The 15,789-nt window shown below is 50.8% G+C and overlaps 1 protein-coding gene across 1 annotated transcript; it reads left to right on the top strand.

Moving 5' to 3' along the window:
- Window positions 1-367: 367 nt before the first annotated feature.
- On the top strand, window positions 368-1,713 carry LOC146187743 (uncharacterized). Its single transcript, XM_084603048.1, has one exon. The coding sequence runs from the start codon at window positions 463-465 to the stop codon at window positions 1,711-1,713; it is 1,251 nt and encodes a 416-aa protein (XP_084459174.1). The 5' UTR covers window positions 368-462.
- The last annotated feature ends 14,076 nt before the right edge of the window (window positions 1,714-15,789 follow it).

The raw sequence follows: 15,789 nt of genomic DNA, 5'->3' as shown, positions 1-15,789 counted from the left end.
TTCTACAGTTCTTCTGTGTATTCCTGCCACCTCTTCTTTATCTCTGAGACTTCAGTGAGGTCCTTGCCTCGTTTGTCCTTTATCCCGCCCAGCTTAGCACAGAAGCTTCCTTTGATATCTTTGATTGTCTTATACAGAGCTCTTGTGTTCCTCAATTGGCTGTTGTCCTCAACTGCTTGGCACTGTATGTTCAGGAAGGGATTCTTGTCTCTCTTTGCTATTCTCTGAAAATCCACATTGAGAACTGTTGTATATTTGGTTTCGGTTCGAGTTTGTGATCACCGGCCGCCAGAGGCACCAGTGTTGCTCTGTGTATATAAGTGACATCATGTTGAAATAAAGGGGATTTTTCTTGGTTGCTTGGCAGTCCATGTACATCTGCGGCACACGCCGCTACAACATTGGCGACGAGGATTGGCCGATTTCGGGGGGCGTGACTTTCGCCGCTTGCTCTTCGGTGCCATGAGTGTTTCGGGACTCGCGCCACCGCCCCCGTTCCTGCCCGCGCCTGGCCAACCTGCTGTTGCGTGGCCGCAATGGTTCCGCATCTTCGAGAACTACCTGCTTGCTTCGGGTGCCTCCGACTGCACACCGGATCGTCGCAAGGCACTACTTCACAGTCTCGGGGTAGAAGGTCAGCGCATATTTTACACCCTCCCATCTTTGGACAACGCCAAGCTCGGTGAGCAAATTGCTACTGATAAAGCATCGGGCTCAGGCGATGCAAGGCCTGAAGTATCATCGTATGATATCACAGTGGCCGCTCTGCATGCTCATTTTTCGGCAACAAGCAATGTTGTTGCCGAACGGCATCGTTTTAGTAGGCGTGTCCAACAAGTTGGTGAATCAGTGAATGAGTACATCACTGCATTACGGGAGCTTTCTGCTACATGCTCGTTTCCTGTTGAGGAAGATTCGCTGCGTGACCAGTTCGTTGCGGGTATTTCGTCTCGGAGCTTGCGCGAACGTTTTCTTCTTGAAGGATCGTCTCTCTCGTTCGCTAGAGCGGTACTCCTGGCAAGGCAGTTTGAGCAGGCGTACAATGATCTGCAAGAATTTCCTTCTGAAGTTGTTGGACGTATAAATACTCGTGGAAATACGCCTACGCGCACACCATATTCCGACGAGAGCTCGAAGCAGTCACATAGCCGCCAATCGCGTTGTTATCGCTGCGGTTCATCTCAGCACAGTGCGGCATCATTTCGCTGTCCAGCCAAAAGCAAGCGTTGTCACCATTGCGGTGTTATGGGTCACTTCCGCTCTGTTTGCAAGAAACGACGCTCCGCTCCGGTTCGTGAGGTAGACAGCCAAAATTCTTCTAGCGAGGAAGTTTTGAGCATTCTGGCTGTGACGACGGCCGCTCGCTCCGCAGTTCACGTCACAGTTTCGATATGCCGCACGGACATAACTTTCCTTGTAGATTCTGGGTCATCTGTTTCCATTGTTACACAGGACCTTTTCAAGCAGCATTTTGGAGACCACGTACTTTTTGCCCCAACAGTTCGGTTACTAGACTATTCAAAACAGCCAATTCCGGTTCGTGGCTGTTTCTTCGCTGACGTTACATACAAAGCTGACACAACAAGTCTTCTTTTCTATGTTGTAGAACAAGGCACCTCACCCTTGGGTATTGATGCCATCAAGGCGCTCGGGCTACAGATTGATGGGTCATCTCTTCAATGCCTTGAAACGACGCTAACGTCTAATTCTTGAAGGGAACAGCGTACTGAGCCGACAAAAGCCGTGCAGGAAATTAACCTCCCAAAGGAATTAGTTGAAGAGTTTGGATCTATTTTCGAGCCAGGCCTTGGCCTCGCAAAAGGTTTTGTGCACCACGTCAAAACGCGATCCACAGTGCAGCCATTCCAATCAAAACTTCGGCGCCTTCCGCTCTCACTGCGGCCATTGGTCTCGGAAGAGCTCCGTCTATTGGAAAATATGGAGGTGATAGAGAGGGTGGAGGCACCGGCGAGATTCGAACTCACGATCTCCTGTTTACCAGTAAATCCAGTAAACTCCACACAGACGCTCGCAGTGCCGCAAGGGAAACCAAAGTGGATGTTGGTGACCTTGTACGGGTACGGAGACCTACAACTGCATTTAAAGGCGACTTCGCTTTTAGCAGCCCAAGGAAAGTGATAAGAAAGCAGGGGCAATCGTCCTTCCACCTTGATGATGGAAAAACGTGGAACGCTTCAAAATTGTCCAGGATGCCACAAGCTTCTGCATCCCTTTGTGGGTGGGGTGAAAGGAATGGTACAAATGATACCGCTACGGAAAGCAGCTCACCGCCTACCACGGACGGACCCGTTTCAGAAGCGCCAACCGGGTCTTCAGCTGTGGCTGCTGCTAAGCAGCAACCTATGCCACCAGTGACCTGCTGTGAACCGGAAGAGACTTCGCCTGCAGCCAGTGGGTTCTCTGAAGCATCGGGACCACAGCGTAGGGTACAGCCACCAAGGAACAGGCGACCCCCAGACCGCTATGGACACTAAGTGCAGAAGGACTCGTTGTGCTGCAGTGAACATGAATTTGTCACTCTCCGCACGAATGTTGTGCAGTTTGAAAGATGTGGACATTATTGAAGTTTATCTTGTTTTGTTTGTTTTGTTTTCTATATAGTTTTGTATTAAGTGCTAGGACAAGCACGTTGTCGTTATTGTAAATATAATTCGGTAAACGAGCACTAACATACTACCACTACTAAATTACTAACCAATGTAGCCGTTTTTATAAGGAAGGGAATATGTTGTATATTTGGTTTCGGTTCGAGTTTGTGATCACTGGCCGCCAGAGGCACCAGTGTCGCTCTGTGTATATACGTGACTGCATGTTGAAATAAAGGGGATTTTTCTTGGTTGCTTGGCAGTCCGTGTACATCTGCGGCACACGCCGCTACAACAAGAACCTTGTATATTTCTCTTTCACCCATAACTTTTGCCCTCCTCCTTTCCTCAGCTATTTGCAAAGCCTCTTCAGACAACCAGTTAGCCTCTTAACTACTTATTAACCTCTACTACTTGTCAATTACAACTGGTGCGGACGCGATTTCGCGCACACGTTCTGCGGACATGGTCTGCGCACACTCTGCGGACACAGTCTGCGGACTCGGCCTGCGGACAGAAATCTGTGAACGTAGCGAAGTAATGCTTTCGCATTAAAAAAATTCACAGCGCAATAGCTGTAGTTAAGCCTAGGAGATTGCGAAAGCAGGAGAGGCGAAATGTCTCCCATGGAAGACGGCACCACCTGTTAGGGTGCCTCGATGCGCGCGCCTCGAAAGGTGGAGACAACTTCGCCATATTTTGGCCCACCCTTCTCATAGTGCTTCAGGAGCGTTCCTGTTATCTGCCATCCCAATCTTGAATGCGCGCCAAGGAACGCCACGCGACAGGGGCGATGGCGTACTATCTAAACTCACACTTCTCGGAGAAAGTGTGAGATACTGCGCCTTTTCTGCAGAAGTCTCATCTTAATAACTTTTTATTTTTATTTATTTATTTATTTATTTATTTATTTATTTATTTATTTATTTATTTATAGATACTGCGATCTGGAACAGATCATAGCAGGGTGGGAAAACCAAAAAGAAATACAAGCATATAAACGCACTCAAATTCATAAAATTTGCAGCACTTTTCAAGCATTGGTAAAGAACTCTTGAGATACAGTCTCGTTATTAAGTTTATTCATTCCGTAATTGTCCTTGGAAAGAAAGAATATTTAAAACAGTTATTTCGCGCGTTCACAGGGGTTATTGTTAGTGCATGCCTTTGTCTCGTATTATAACCTGAAGAGTAAGTAATATATTGGAAGTGTTAATATTATAATGACCTTTTACGAGCTGGAAAAGAAACTTTAATCGGCAGATACGATTGCGCTCAGTCACAGAAGGTAATCCACTACGCTTCACAAGCTCGCTGACAGACGCATGGCAATATAAATTAAATACAAACCTAACGACCTTATGCTGTATGCGCTCAAGTTTATGAATGTTAGTTAAGGTGAAAGGGTCCCATATAGTTACGGCATATTCTAACAGTGGACGGATGAGGGAGTTGTAAGCTAATAGGCGGACACTGGGCGGAGATGACTTCAGCGAGCGCCTCAAGAAGAAAAGTTTGCGCAGTGAATTAGCTACAACCGTATCTATGTGTTTTGTCCATGAAAGGTTGTTAGTAATCCATAAGCCCAAATATTTATATTCTGTTACCTCCAATAATGATGTGTTGTTAGTACCGCACACAAAATAAAGAGGACTTTTCTTGTGTGTAATTCTTATGTAAACGGTTTGCTCACAATTATTACACATCTGCCAATCGTTGCACCACGCAATCACCTTTTCTAGATAATTATTCAAACACACCTGGTCATCAACTGAAGAAACATCTTTGTACAATATATAATCATCTGCGTAAAACTTCACGCGGACTGAAAGGCCAGACACAATATCATTAATAAATAACAAAAATAAAAGTGGTCCCAAAACGGACCCCTGGGGGGCGCCGAATAATAAATAATAATTGGTTCACATTAAAGGAAAGGCGCAGTATCTGTCACACTTGCTAAGTGGACACCTGAACCGTGCCGTAAGGGAAGGTATGAAGGTGGGAGTGAAAGTGGAACGAGAGAAAGGGGAGCCGTAGTGGAGGGCTACAGAGTAATTTCGACCACCTGGGGATAATTAACGTGCGCTGACATCGCACAGCACACGGACGCCACTTCGTTTCGGCTCCATCGAAACGCAGCCGCCGGCCCTGCCATCTGCAATCCGAAAGTTGAACGCGCGCCTAGAAACGCCACGTGACAGCCGCCGCAAAAGCGGGACACACTTGCGTGGGCTCAAATATGGAGGCGTAGAGGCGGCAATAACCCTTTCAAAGAATGTCCCCACCGTCCGGTCTTTCTTCAGGTTGTCGGTTACAACCCTACTGAAAGACCGGAGGATATATCCGCCACCGGTTAGATCCCTGAGTAAAAAGGAATCGTACGACTGGAGAAGACTCCAAGCTCGAAATTTCTTTTCGCCCCTGTGGAGGAGTTGGACGGGTGCCAGAGGGCGGAAGAGGGACGGTGCAGAAACCGAAATTCGTAAATTTTGCGGCCATGTGGCAACATTAGATCATATAATATGGAGATGCGTTCGTGCCCCAGGGCGCAACGCGATTAAAACTAGCGATGAATGGGAGACCACGCTAAGAAGAGCTCCGACGAAAAAACGCAGCGATTCGCCGTCCGCCTGGCGGCCGAGGCTGAAGACCTCTTCTCCTAGACGAGGCCGGGTGTCCTCTGGCCGCGGTGCGACAGACTGCCTCCCCGGACGCCTGCGTGCGGACCCGTAGGTGGCTGCTGCACCATATTCGGCGGAAATAAATGTTCTTCCTCCTCCTCCTCCCCACCGTCCGGAGCTGCGGAGGGGGGTGCGCGCATCGAGGCACCCTACTATTCCGGATGGATGGATGGAATATAGGAGCGTCCCCTTTGAAACGGGGTGGTAGCAGTAGCTATCATGCTCATTTTTCTCCATATATCTTAATTATTGATTTAAAATGGTTAACTAAACCATCATTCTATTTATTAAATTTTGCTCCTACATTACTAACATTATGTCACTTCTCTGCTTTTAAGCCACCAATCTTCCACCGTTTTTTGCTAGTTTCCACCGCCGGTTTATTCACCCGGCCACTGTTATCTCTAAACCCCAGAGATTCAGGAACAGTGATTGCGCCTGCATCAACTTCCGGATGGATACCATTGCATTCGAGTATAATATGGTCAATTGTTTCACTGGAGTTTCCACATACAGCACATGCGTCATCTCCATTGTTAAACTTCTTTTTGTAGCTGCGTGTTCTAAGGCACCCTGATCTAGCTTCAAAAAGTAGGGCACTGCCTCTTGAGTTATCAAAGAAATCTTCCTTCCTGATCTGCATTTTCCACTTTCGGTATAATTCCACACTCTGTTTTTTTTCATCGAATTTATCCAATTTTTACCTTGTGTGTTTTTCCCCTGTTGCTTAATGCTCTTTATTTCTCCGTCCTTGTTACTAGCATACTTACTAGTTAGTTTCCTAGTTCTTTTCCTCCATTGTGAGTCAACGCTTTTTAGGTACAGGTATTTAAATACCTTAGCTGCCCATCTGTTACTGTCCAATTTCCTCAGGCGTTCCTCATATAATATTTTACTCTGAGCTTCCCGTACTTCGAAAGATGCCCAGCCCATATCTCCCTGTACCGCCTCGTTTGTAGTTTTGCCGTGGGCACCTAGTGCTAATCGTCCAACGGATCTCTGATTTGTTTCTAATGTCGACTGTACCTCTGATTTTAGGCACAAAACCGCATTTCCGAAAGTAAGTCCGGGCACCATAATTCCTTTCCAAATACCCCTCAATGCCTCATACCTATTGTATCCACCTGTTCCACCTGTTAGACCACAGCGCACCTAGTGGGAGAAGCGCGAAACGCCCGGCGTGGCTATGAGCCATGCTCCGACTTGGTAGCCCATATTTGTTGTTGTTGAAAAACCTTTATTTCCACCGAGAAGAAGCTCCGTTTCGGACTCCCCGGCACGCAGGCCTGATGGAGCCTTACTCAGGAGCCTCGCGAACTAAGGTCTGGTGAAGATACATTGTTGCTTCACGGCCTCAGCCGCCAGGCGGATGGCTTGCTGCTGCTGAGCGGGGTCCTCGCTTCGCAGCAGGGTCTCCCAGGCGTCTCTATCTATATTTTCTTTAGCTCCTGGGCTGCTGTTACATTCCCAAATAATATGATCTAGAGTGCCCCATCTCCCACATGTTATGCAATGTAGATCCTTTTCATCTTTTGAAATTGTTGCATATACCCAAAAGGGACTAATATGATTGCCCCCTTGTAGCCTCCTCCATGCAATTGCCTCCCCGTTTCCGAGGGAACGGTCTGGCGGCGGATAGACCCTTCTGCTTAGTTTATAGTGCTCTGTAACCTCTTTATACGAGATTAGGCTATCTTTTACATCCATGCAAGAGGGCTGCTCGGCAGCCGCCCGGTGATAGAGAGCTCGGGCAAACTCGTGAGCAGCCTCATTCCCTGCGATGGATTCATGTGCTGGTATCCATATAATTTCCACGTTGCGCTCAAGCGGCCTCGATTCGAGGACTCGTTTAGCTTCTTCTGATATTCTTCCCTTCCCAAAATTTCTGACCGCATTTTTGCTATCGCATAGTATGAATTTAGCCTTGGTACCGACACAAGCAAGCGCTACTGCCAATTCCTCCGCCGCGTTGGCGTCTCTCGTGCGGCTTGAAGCCGATACTACAGGTGCTCCTGTTCCGTCGACTACTGCGGATACGGCTGCTCCTTGCCGTCCACATGCAGCATCTACGTAGGCCACTTGTTCTGCTGGTTGTTCTCCCATTCTTTTCTCGTAGGCTCTGGCTCTATGCCCGCGCCTCTCTTTGTTATATTCGGGGTGCATATTTTTTGGCATAGGCGGGACGCGTATCCTGGCTCTTATCTCTTCCGGGATATCCACTGTCTTATGAGCAGTGTATCCCGGTTGGATGTCTATCCATTCTAGTATTTTTCTTCCTGTTTCAGATTGGTAGCCCATATTCGCCTCGCTTATGACGTCACACCACCTGTTAGACTGCATTGCACCTAGTTGGAACAACGCGTCGAATCCCAAAACTATTGGACCTTGAAGAGCCATGAAGTCATCCGGAACGCAGGGAGACCGCTCTTATCCCGGTGGACCGAGTTTTCGACATTTTGGAGCACTTTTGCTGCCATCCGTTGTGGAGCTGTGGCTCAGCCTATCAGCTGAACGCCGGCGTCCCACGGAGAGAAGGCCGCTCCTGGCGAACATGGCAAACGCCAACCAGCAACGCGGCTACGACCCTGAAGGCATGACATGGACAACCTTGCCGCAGAGCAGCCGAGAGCAAGCCTGCAGTGAAAATGTGATCCGGGCTTTTGAAAAGTGAGCCCAGAAACTCCAAGCCAGCGCGCAAAGGAAGGCCACGTCAGCACACGGAGGCCGCCACGCGCAACCCGACTCAGAACCCGGTGAGCGCGCAACCGGAGGCCGAACGCAAGTCAGAGCTGCATGGAAGCCCAAGTTTCTGTGCAGATTCAGACCAGACGACGTGGTGCCAATCATCAAACCACTAACGGCCACAAACGTGAAGAACTTGCAACACGGCGAGTTGGGCCTAGCTCTACGACAGCGAGTCGGGGAGGCCGATGCCGACAACTTTTACTTCACAGTGTCCCCGGACCAAAACCTGATCATTGTGGGCACGTAGAGCATCCATGCGGCAGACAGACTGGTCGGCGACTTTGCAATCCGAACGCAAGGGCAAGACCTCTATCTGCGTGGACACGTAAAGCAAAGTGAGGACAACGTGGTACACGGAGTCATCACTGTGGCCAATCTGGAGACCACCGAATCCCTGCAAGGGAAGGTGAGAAGCTTTCGCGGAGAGAGCAAAATCCTGGAGATACGAAAGTTCGGCACTTCGAACAAAGCAAGGGTCACCTTCGAAGGAAAGTACAAGCCCAGAGCTGTGCTGTATAACGCGGAAGTTATACCGGTAGCCACTTACCGTCGCACCATACCAGCGTGTAACCTGTGTGGCACGGTGGGACGCAGGGCAGACGCCTGCCCGACACCGAGGCAAGAAAACTGCGGACTCTGCCGAACGCAAGCTCCGTTTGTGGAGGGGGTGCGGGCCCCTCACGATTGCAATCCAAAATGTGCGGTATGTGGCGGCGAACACGCCACGAACTCTAAAGACTGCACTGCGAAATTCCGAAGGAACGAGCAGCAACAATCCAGTAACAAGAACAAGAAAAACAAGATAAATAAAAGAAGGAGCGAGAATCTCCCGCCCCTTTCGATTATTATGGAGCCAAATTCTAATCAAAACAATCAAGAGAGGAACTGGGCCTGCAGGGTGAAGAACGGGAAGCAGCCGGTGAGTGGGGTCGCCCCTCCTCCTCCCAATACTACCTCTCCACCTACACCAAATTTGGTAGAAATTGAATTAAGAAAACAGATAGCAGCCCTAAAAGCTCAAGTAGAGCTACTAACCAGCAAACTAGAAACTGCACTAGTGAAATCTCAGCCGCCTCAGCAAGAGGAGGCGATGGAAAGCGACGCAGAGCCTAGCATGGAAAACAAACTAGAAGCTATGATGAGGAAGATACAGGAATCCATTTCCTTCATAGTATAACGACAGATAGCGAAAGCGATGACAATTCGCGAGTATGCTAACACAAGGAGACCCACGAATCCCGTAACTCATAAGATGCGTAGGGTGATCAGTGAGGGTGAGAAGCTGCAGCAGCTCCCCCTCCAGAATAACAATCTTCAGGCACAACATGGCGGGACGAATTAAAGAGAGTCCTATAATTTTAACACACTGGAATAGTCGAGGCTTTAAATCAAAGACTAGGAGAGCGGACCTTAGGATGCACCTTTCCACGTACGAACATACTCCGGCAGTGGTGGCCGCACAGGAGCCAGGCGGGAGTGCGAGCCTCACAAACTACAAAACGTTCCAACTCGTCCCCCTAACATGCATCTTCGTGCACAAAAATTTCACTGCAAATCTGATAGATCTGGAATTACAAGCCAGCTTTTCATACGTGATGGTGACTCTCCTGACCATAAAAAAGGATGATCCGCCGCTCCACATCCTGAACGTGTACTGCCCACCTAAAGCAAAAAATGTTACCTTCTCCACACTCCTCAGTAGGGCTGTCAGGAAAGCGGGACGAGATCCGTTACTAGTGTTAGGAGATTTCAATGCGCAGAGCCTCTCATGGGGCTACAACTGAGGACGTACGAGGACGGAAGCTAGTGGAGGCAGCGTCCACAATAGGCCTAACCCTACACACCGACCCGGCGTACCCCACGCGAATTGGGAACTCGGCGCAAAGGGACACTTGTCCGGACTTTTTTAAAAAACGCGAGCCGAGTGGAGTGGACGAATACGGAGGAAACATTCGGTGGTAACCACTGTCTGATCAACATAACGATCCGCACTAAACCCCGAAAGGCCGCTGTACGGTTGCTTTTTTGACCCGCTCCGCACGCATGCGGCCCGCACGTTTTCTGCCTCAAGCGGACGGGGTGCGGAAAGGGTGTTGTACGATCGTTTTGCTGACTGCCGGTCAGCCGGACGGTTCCAGCGTCCCGATTGGCGCGTTCGGGCGTCGCCTTCTGTCCAATACTATCATTCTCCAACTGCTGCGTGACCACCGCGGAGCTCTTTCGTGTCTTCCTTTCTAGCGCGCTGCATCTCTGGTGCGTCGGAATCGCCATGGCGTGGTTTTTGTCGAGGCTTTTGGTGTGGTCGATGGCTCTCGTCAGCTACCACATGAGTAGCAGTTCAGCAGAGCGCCTGACTACCTACATGGCCGCCAGTAGCGATTAGTTGGTCAGTTCATCGCCGCCGACGTAATCCACCAGCAGCAACGTAAAAGGCGTAGGCCTACAAAACGTCTTTTGAGAGATCGGCGTCGACTCGGCGAGTATTTTACGTTGGTGCGGGACATGAGGAGCGGAGACGGCACAGACTTCTTCCAGTACTTCCGCATGTCTGTGGAAAGGTAAGTAGTACATGTTCATATCATCCTTGCCTGTATTTCGTGAATTTCTTGAGCGCAGTACGCCGGAGCAGGTAGTGTGCTCGCGTCAGGGATGCATGAGATGGGAAGTGCGTTTTCATCCGTCAGAGCATAGAGCGTGTGAAAACTTTATTACTAAGTTTGTTTTACTCATAACTATGAAAGAGACTGGGAATGCAAACGCGGTTACATCTGTGCATTATTAACCTCAACGAAGCATTTCAACGAAGCGAGCCAAAGGCGCGGAAGTGCTCGTCAATGAAAAAAATAAAGTATGGACATCAAGTTCTTGCCTAGTTGGTTCTATTATTATTGTTTTTTTGTGTGTGTGTTTTTTTACCTCAGCTTCGCGGTAATTACCTAGGCTCACCCGATACGAAGGAGTACGGCCAACATCACGTTCATGAATTTCTCAGTCAGTAAAAAGCATGAACTAATTTTAATTTTACCCGTGGCCGCTGTAGCATATCGCACTTGTTACTCAGCATACATGCATCTGCCGTGCTTTTTTGCGTACAGGAAACGTGGGGTTGTCTAACTCATTTTATTCAATAGACAAGTGTTTCATTATGCTGTTGTTATTGTGCAGGTTTGACAGTCTCCTAGAGTTAGTTAGACCTCTGATTGAGCCACTCAAAGCCTCAGTGGTCAGTTTGTCAGCTGGGGAGAAGCTGGCATTCACATTAAAGTACGCGTGTTTTTTTTTTTTTTCCAATCCAGTGACGTGTAAGTAGCATATACCATGTGCAGGTGTATGCAATGCTGTCATCTGTTTAAGGTGCATCCACATTTTAAGCTCTTTAGTTATTGTACCGCATGTATGAAAAAAAAAATGTATTGTTTACTTGTAATTCACAGTGCACAGCGCCTCATGGGCTTTCTTGTTCTACTTGTGTGCGTAGTCACAGCTGTAGTAGTAAGCTTTTTAAGTGCTTATGGTTAGATCCTGCATGTAATCATCCTTTCAGCATTTCAACATCTGCTCAGTCAAGAAGGCAATAATGTCATTTTGGATTATACTAACTTTTGTGGGCGATTCCTCTGCCCGAGGGATGCGCACGACAAACACACAGTGGGCCGTATAACAAACATATTTAATCTCACAGGGATCTTGTCGTCCGGGTGGCTGCGGGTCGTTTCCGTGGAGAGCCGGGAGGGAAGCGGGAGCGACGAGCCAGGGACCAGGAAGCGCCAGGGACCAAGCGGGCGAGGCGGCGGCGCGTGCCTTCTTTTATAGCCCCCTCGCGCGGGACCGGTTATCCCCGCGCGAGCGGGGAGAGGGAAACAGGCACGCGCGCAGGGAGCATTGGGAAGTGGCGCGGCCTTCGAAAGCGCGGCGCGCCACGAGCCCTACATCTTCCCCCCCCTCAGCGTCCGACCCGGGCTCCGCCAACAGCCGGGCCATGTCCATGTCCGAGCCCGGGTCGGCGTAAAATATGAAGCCTTGTCGCCAGGCTCTGGCGGGATGCCATGCCATCTCAGCTGGTCCGTGGAAGCAGCAGGCATGGCGGGACTGTTCCGGCTGGTCCCTCTCCGGCAGCGGCCACATCCTCGGGGTCACAGCGCAGCTGGGCTCGGCCACGGATACGCCTGGCAGCGGCCCTGAGCTGCTATTCTACATCGCTGACCCCTCTCCACGTGGCGCCTTGCTGGATGTACATTGCAGCAGGCGTTTCCGCCATGGGCACACCTGGCTTCCTGAGGCCTGTACTCCAGGCCTGGGCAGCGGGCTCCAATCCAACTCGTTGAAGACGGCCAGCATGGCCGCGCTGGTCACGATGATGGGCCACCAACCACTACAAACTAGGGGGGTACCCCCTGTTTAAGTGGCCCCTCCTTGAACCATGCGCTGGGTGCGGTTTCCCGCCCCAGCGACGGTAGTTCATCTGGCTGCTGCAAAATCTTATCAGAATGCATTCTGAAAGAAGCAAAGACGTTAGACAAAGTAGTGCACTACCTTGGCCTTAGGTTATAGCGTCGGTTGCGAACCGGGTTGCTACCTGTACGCCTTACTTTGGGGGAGATCGCTGCATCACTTTGAGCTTCCCCCGCTTCGCAGTTATCGTCCTTGCGAAGGTGGTAAGCTTTCAAGTCTGCGACGTGCACCGGACCAGCGGTTTCACCGCTCGCCAACAACCGCAGCTGGTAGGTGAGTGGCGTAGTCCGTGCCGTAACTTCGAACGGTCCAACCCACTTGTGCGCTAGCGACGCGGCGAAACCACGCGCTGCGTTACTAAGCGGGTGCGTTCTTTTCAGTACCAAGTCGCCCGTGTTGAAAACGACGTGACGACGACCTTTGTTGTACTGATCCGCTTGCTCCATGCGCGCGACATCGAGGTTTTCACGAGCCGCGCGCTGCGCTGCCTCAAGGCGCTCGCGGAGCTTTGCCGCGTACTGTGTAAGCGGAGGGGGCGCGGGCCCCGCCGCGTCAAGTAGGGCGTTCTCTAGCGGAAAAGCGATCTCTTTCCCAAATTCAAGTAAGCAGGTGTCATACCCACCGACCTGTTCACGGTTGTTCTAGTGGCGAAAGCCAGTTCGGACAACCGTGCGTCCCAATCTCTGTGCTGCTCGGTCGTCGCAACCAGCATACTCTTAACATTCCGATTCACTCTCTCGGTTATGTTGCTCTGAGCGTGGTAGGGACTCGTTTTCCTGTGGCGGATTTGAAGCGCCCGACAGGAATCAACAAAGACTTTGCTTGTGAAATACGAAGCATTGTCTGTAATCAAGTCGGAAGGGAAACCGAAACGAGTGAATGTCTCCAACAGTTTCTCCCAAATCCGTTCTGACACCAGCTTCCTAAGGGGGAAAACCTCAACCCACTTGGAATAGTGGTCCGTTATTACCAGGATATATTGGTGTCCGCGCGCGGAGCGAGGGAGGGGTCCCATGATATCGCACGCGACCACTTGCCACGGATAGTTGCTAACTACCGGCTTCATCATGCCAGCGGGTTTCCCCGCCCGAGGCTTGGCTACCTGGCAAACAGGACATGTACGGGCGTAACCCAGCACATCCTTTCTCATACCTGGCCAGGTCGCGACACGGCATAACTTGTCGTAAGTCTTACTGCCGCTGCCATGGCCTGCCAGCGCTGAGTCATGGAAGTACTGGAGGAATCGTTTCCGCAACTTCCTCGGGACCACGACTCGGAAGGGGGATGCAATCGCCTCTTCCTCGTCAAGTTGGGGGATGTAGCGGAGCAGTAAGCCATCCTCGCCCAGCAGATACGCGTCGTACTTGCCCTCAGCGTTCCCGGTGCAAGCTGCACTACTCGCAAGCTCTGTCAGCACCCGCTGGCATAGACCATCTGCTTTCTGGGCCTCAATTAGCTCTTCCCTACTGACCGCTACTCCCCAAGACAGATTTCTCTCTGCCTCACTTCTTGGCAGGCGAGTAGTCGCCGCCACCAGCTGCTGCGTCTTCTCTCTCTCGCAGCACCGCGCGGCAACTCTGTCCGCCTCCTTTCTCTTTTTACCTACGCAGGGCGCGACACTCGCGTCCGCCCTCTCCTCCTCTCCACTAGCGGCGACGCCGCTTTCATCAATGCTGATCTGCGCCTCTTCTGCGCATCTGCCTGCCTTCAACGGTGCGCGCGATAAAGCATCGGCCACCTTATTCATGCTGCCCCGGCGGTACTCAATGGCGTACGCGTAACGTTGCAACGTCAGCGCCCATCTCGCGAGTCTGCCTGCGGGGTTTTTCAGCCTCTTTAACCACGAAAGTGCCTGATGATCTGTCTGCACGGTGAAAACCGCTCCGTCTAGGTACATGTCGAACTTTGACAATGCGAACATTATCGCCAGGCATTCCTTTTCGGTCAATTCCGCTCCGCCGATGTGAGCGTGCGGCTAGCGAACGCGACAGGGCGCAGTTTGCCCTCGTGTTCCTGCAACAAAACAGCTCCTACACCGGCATCACTAGCATCTGTCTGCAAGACAAACGGCTTGTTCAGGTCGGGGAGGCGCAAACTAGCGGTGTTCGCTATCGCGCGAGCCAAGGCAACAAAAGCGTCGTTCTGTTTCTTGCCCCAGACCCACTTCGAGCCTTTCCGCAACAGCTGGTTCAACGGTCTAGCGAGCTCTGAACAACTAGGGATGAATTGTCTGTAGAAGGCAACCATTCCCAAAAACCTCTGCAAGCTTTTCACGTCCGTCGGGCAGGGGTAGTTCAGAATTGCCTGCAGTTTGTCATCGTTCGGTCTCAAAGTGCCATCATCAACCACAAATCCCAAGAGGTTCACTCTCTTCGATGCCAACTGCACTTTCTTTGGGTTGATCGTTATACCCGCACGTCTCATTCTTTCAAGAACGGAATTCAAGTGAATGAGATGCTCTTCGAACGACTGTGAGAATATCACGACGTCGTCGAGGTACGCCATCGCGTAGTTGAACCTTGCATCGCCCAGCACGATGTCCATCAGTCGCATGAACGTGCTCGGTGCATTAGACAAACCAAACGGGAGTCGAGTAAATTCGAAGAGCCCGCGGTGACAGGTGAATGCGGTTTTCTGAATGTCACCTTCCGCCACCTCAATCTGCAGGTACCCTCTGCTTGCATCCAGGACTGTGAAGAACCTTGCGTTCCCTAACGCGTACATCACAGCCTCGATCGACTGGAAAGGGTACGCAACCGTAGGCGTCAGTGAGTTGAGCTTTCGATAATCAACACACAGCCTGACCGAACCATCTTTCTTTGGCGCTAGAACCACTGGGGACGCCCAGGGACTTTGTGAGGGTCTCACCGCGCCGGTATCAATCATCTCGTCAAGGGCGCTGTCGAGAAGCTGTCTCTTATGCGCGCTTAACGGCCGCGGGTTACATCTGAAAGGGCGCGCATCACCCGTTTCGATCTCGTGCTGAAGCAAGTCGGTCCTGCCTGGTTTCTCTGTGAAACAATCCGAAAACGGGAGTAAAGTTTCTACGAGCCTTCGGCGCTGACTACCGGTTCCCGAGAAGGACGCGATAATTGCTTCTAATGGGCTACCATTCAGTGTCGCGGGGGAGCCCTCTGCGACAAAAGCGTGAACGCTCGCTCGCTCAGCGACGCATTCCTGCTTGGGTGCGCTAACAAAGGGAATGAGGGGGGTGAAGGGGCTGTAGCGATAGCCGTTCTCCCCCATGTCAAGCACAATGCCTTCGCTCGAAAGAAAATCTCTTCCCAGAATAACTGGTATGG

The sequence above is a fragment of the Amblyomma maculatum genome, chromosome 5, assembly GCF_055883805.1.
Source record: "Amblyomma maculatum isolate TAMU_Amacu chromosome 5, ASM5588380v1, whole genome shotgun sequence".
NCBI classification, from domain to species: domain Eukaryota; kingdom Metazoa; phylum Arthropoda; class Arachnida; order Ixodida; family Ixodidae; genus Amblyomma; species Amblyomma maculatum.
This window is presented reverse-complemented; position numbering and strand designations above follow the sequence as displayed.

Coding starts and splice junctions, on each gene's coding strand:
- LOC146187743 (XM_084603048.1), top strand. CDS start 463: ATGAGTGTTTCGGGACTCGCGCCACCGCCCCCGTTCCTGCCCGCGCCT.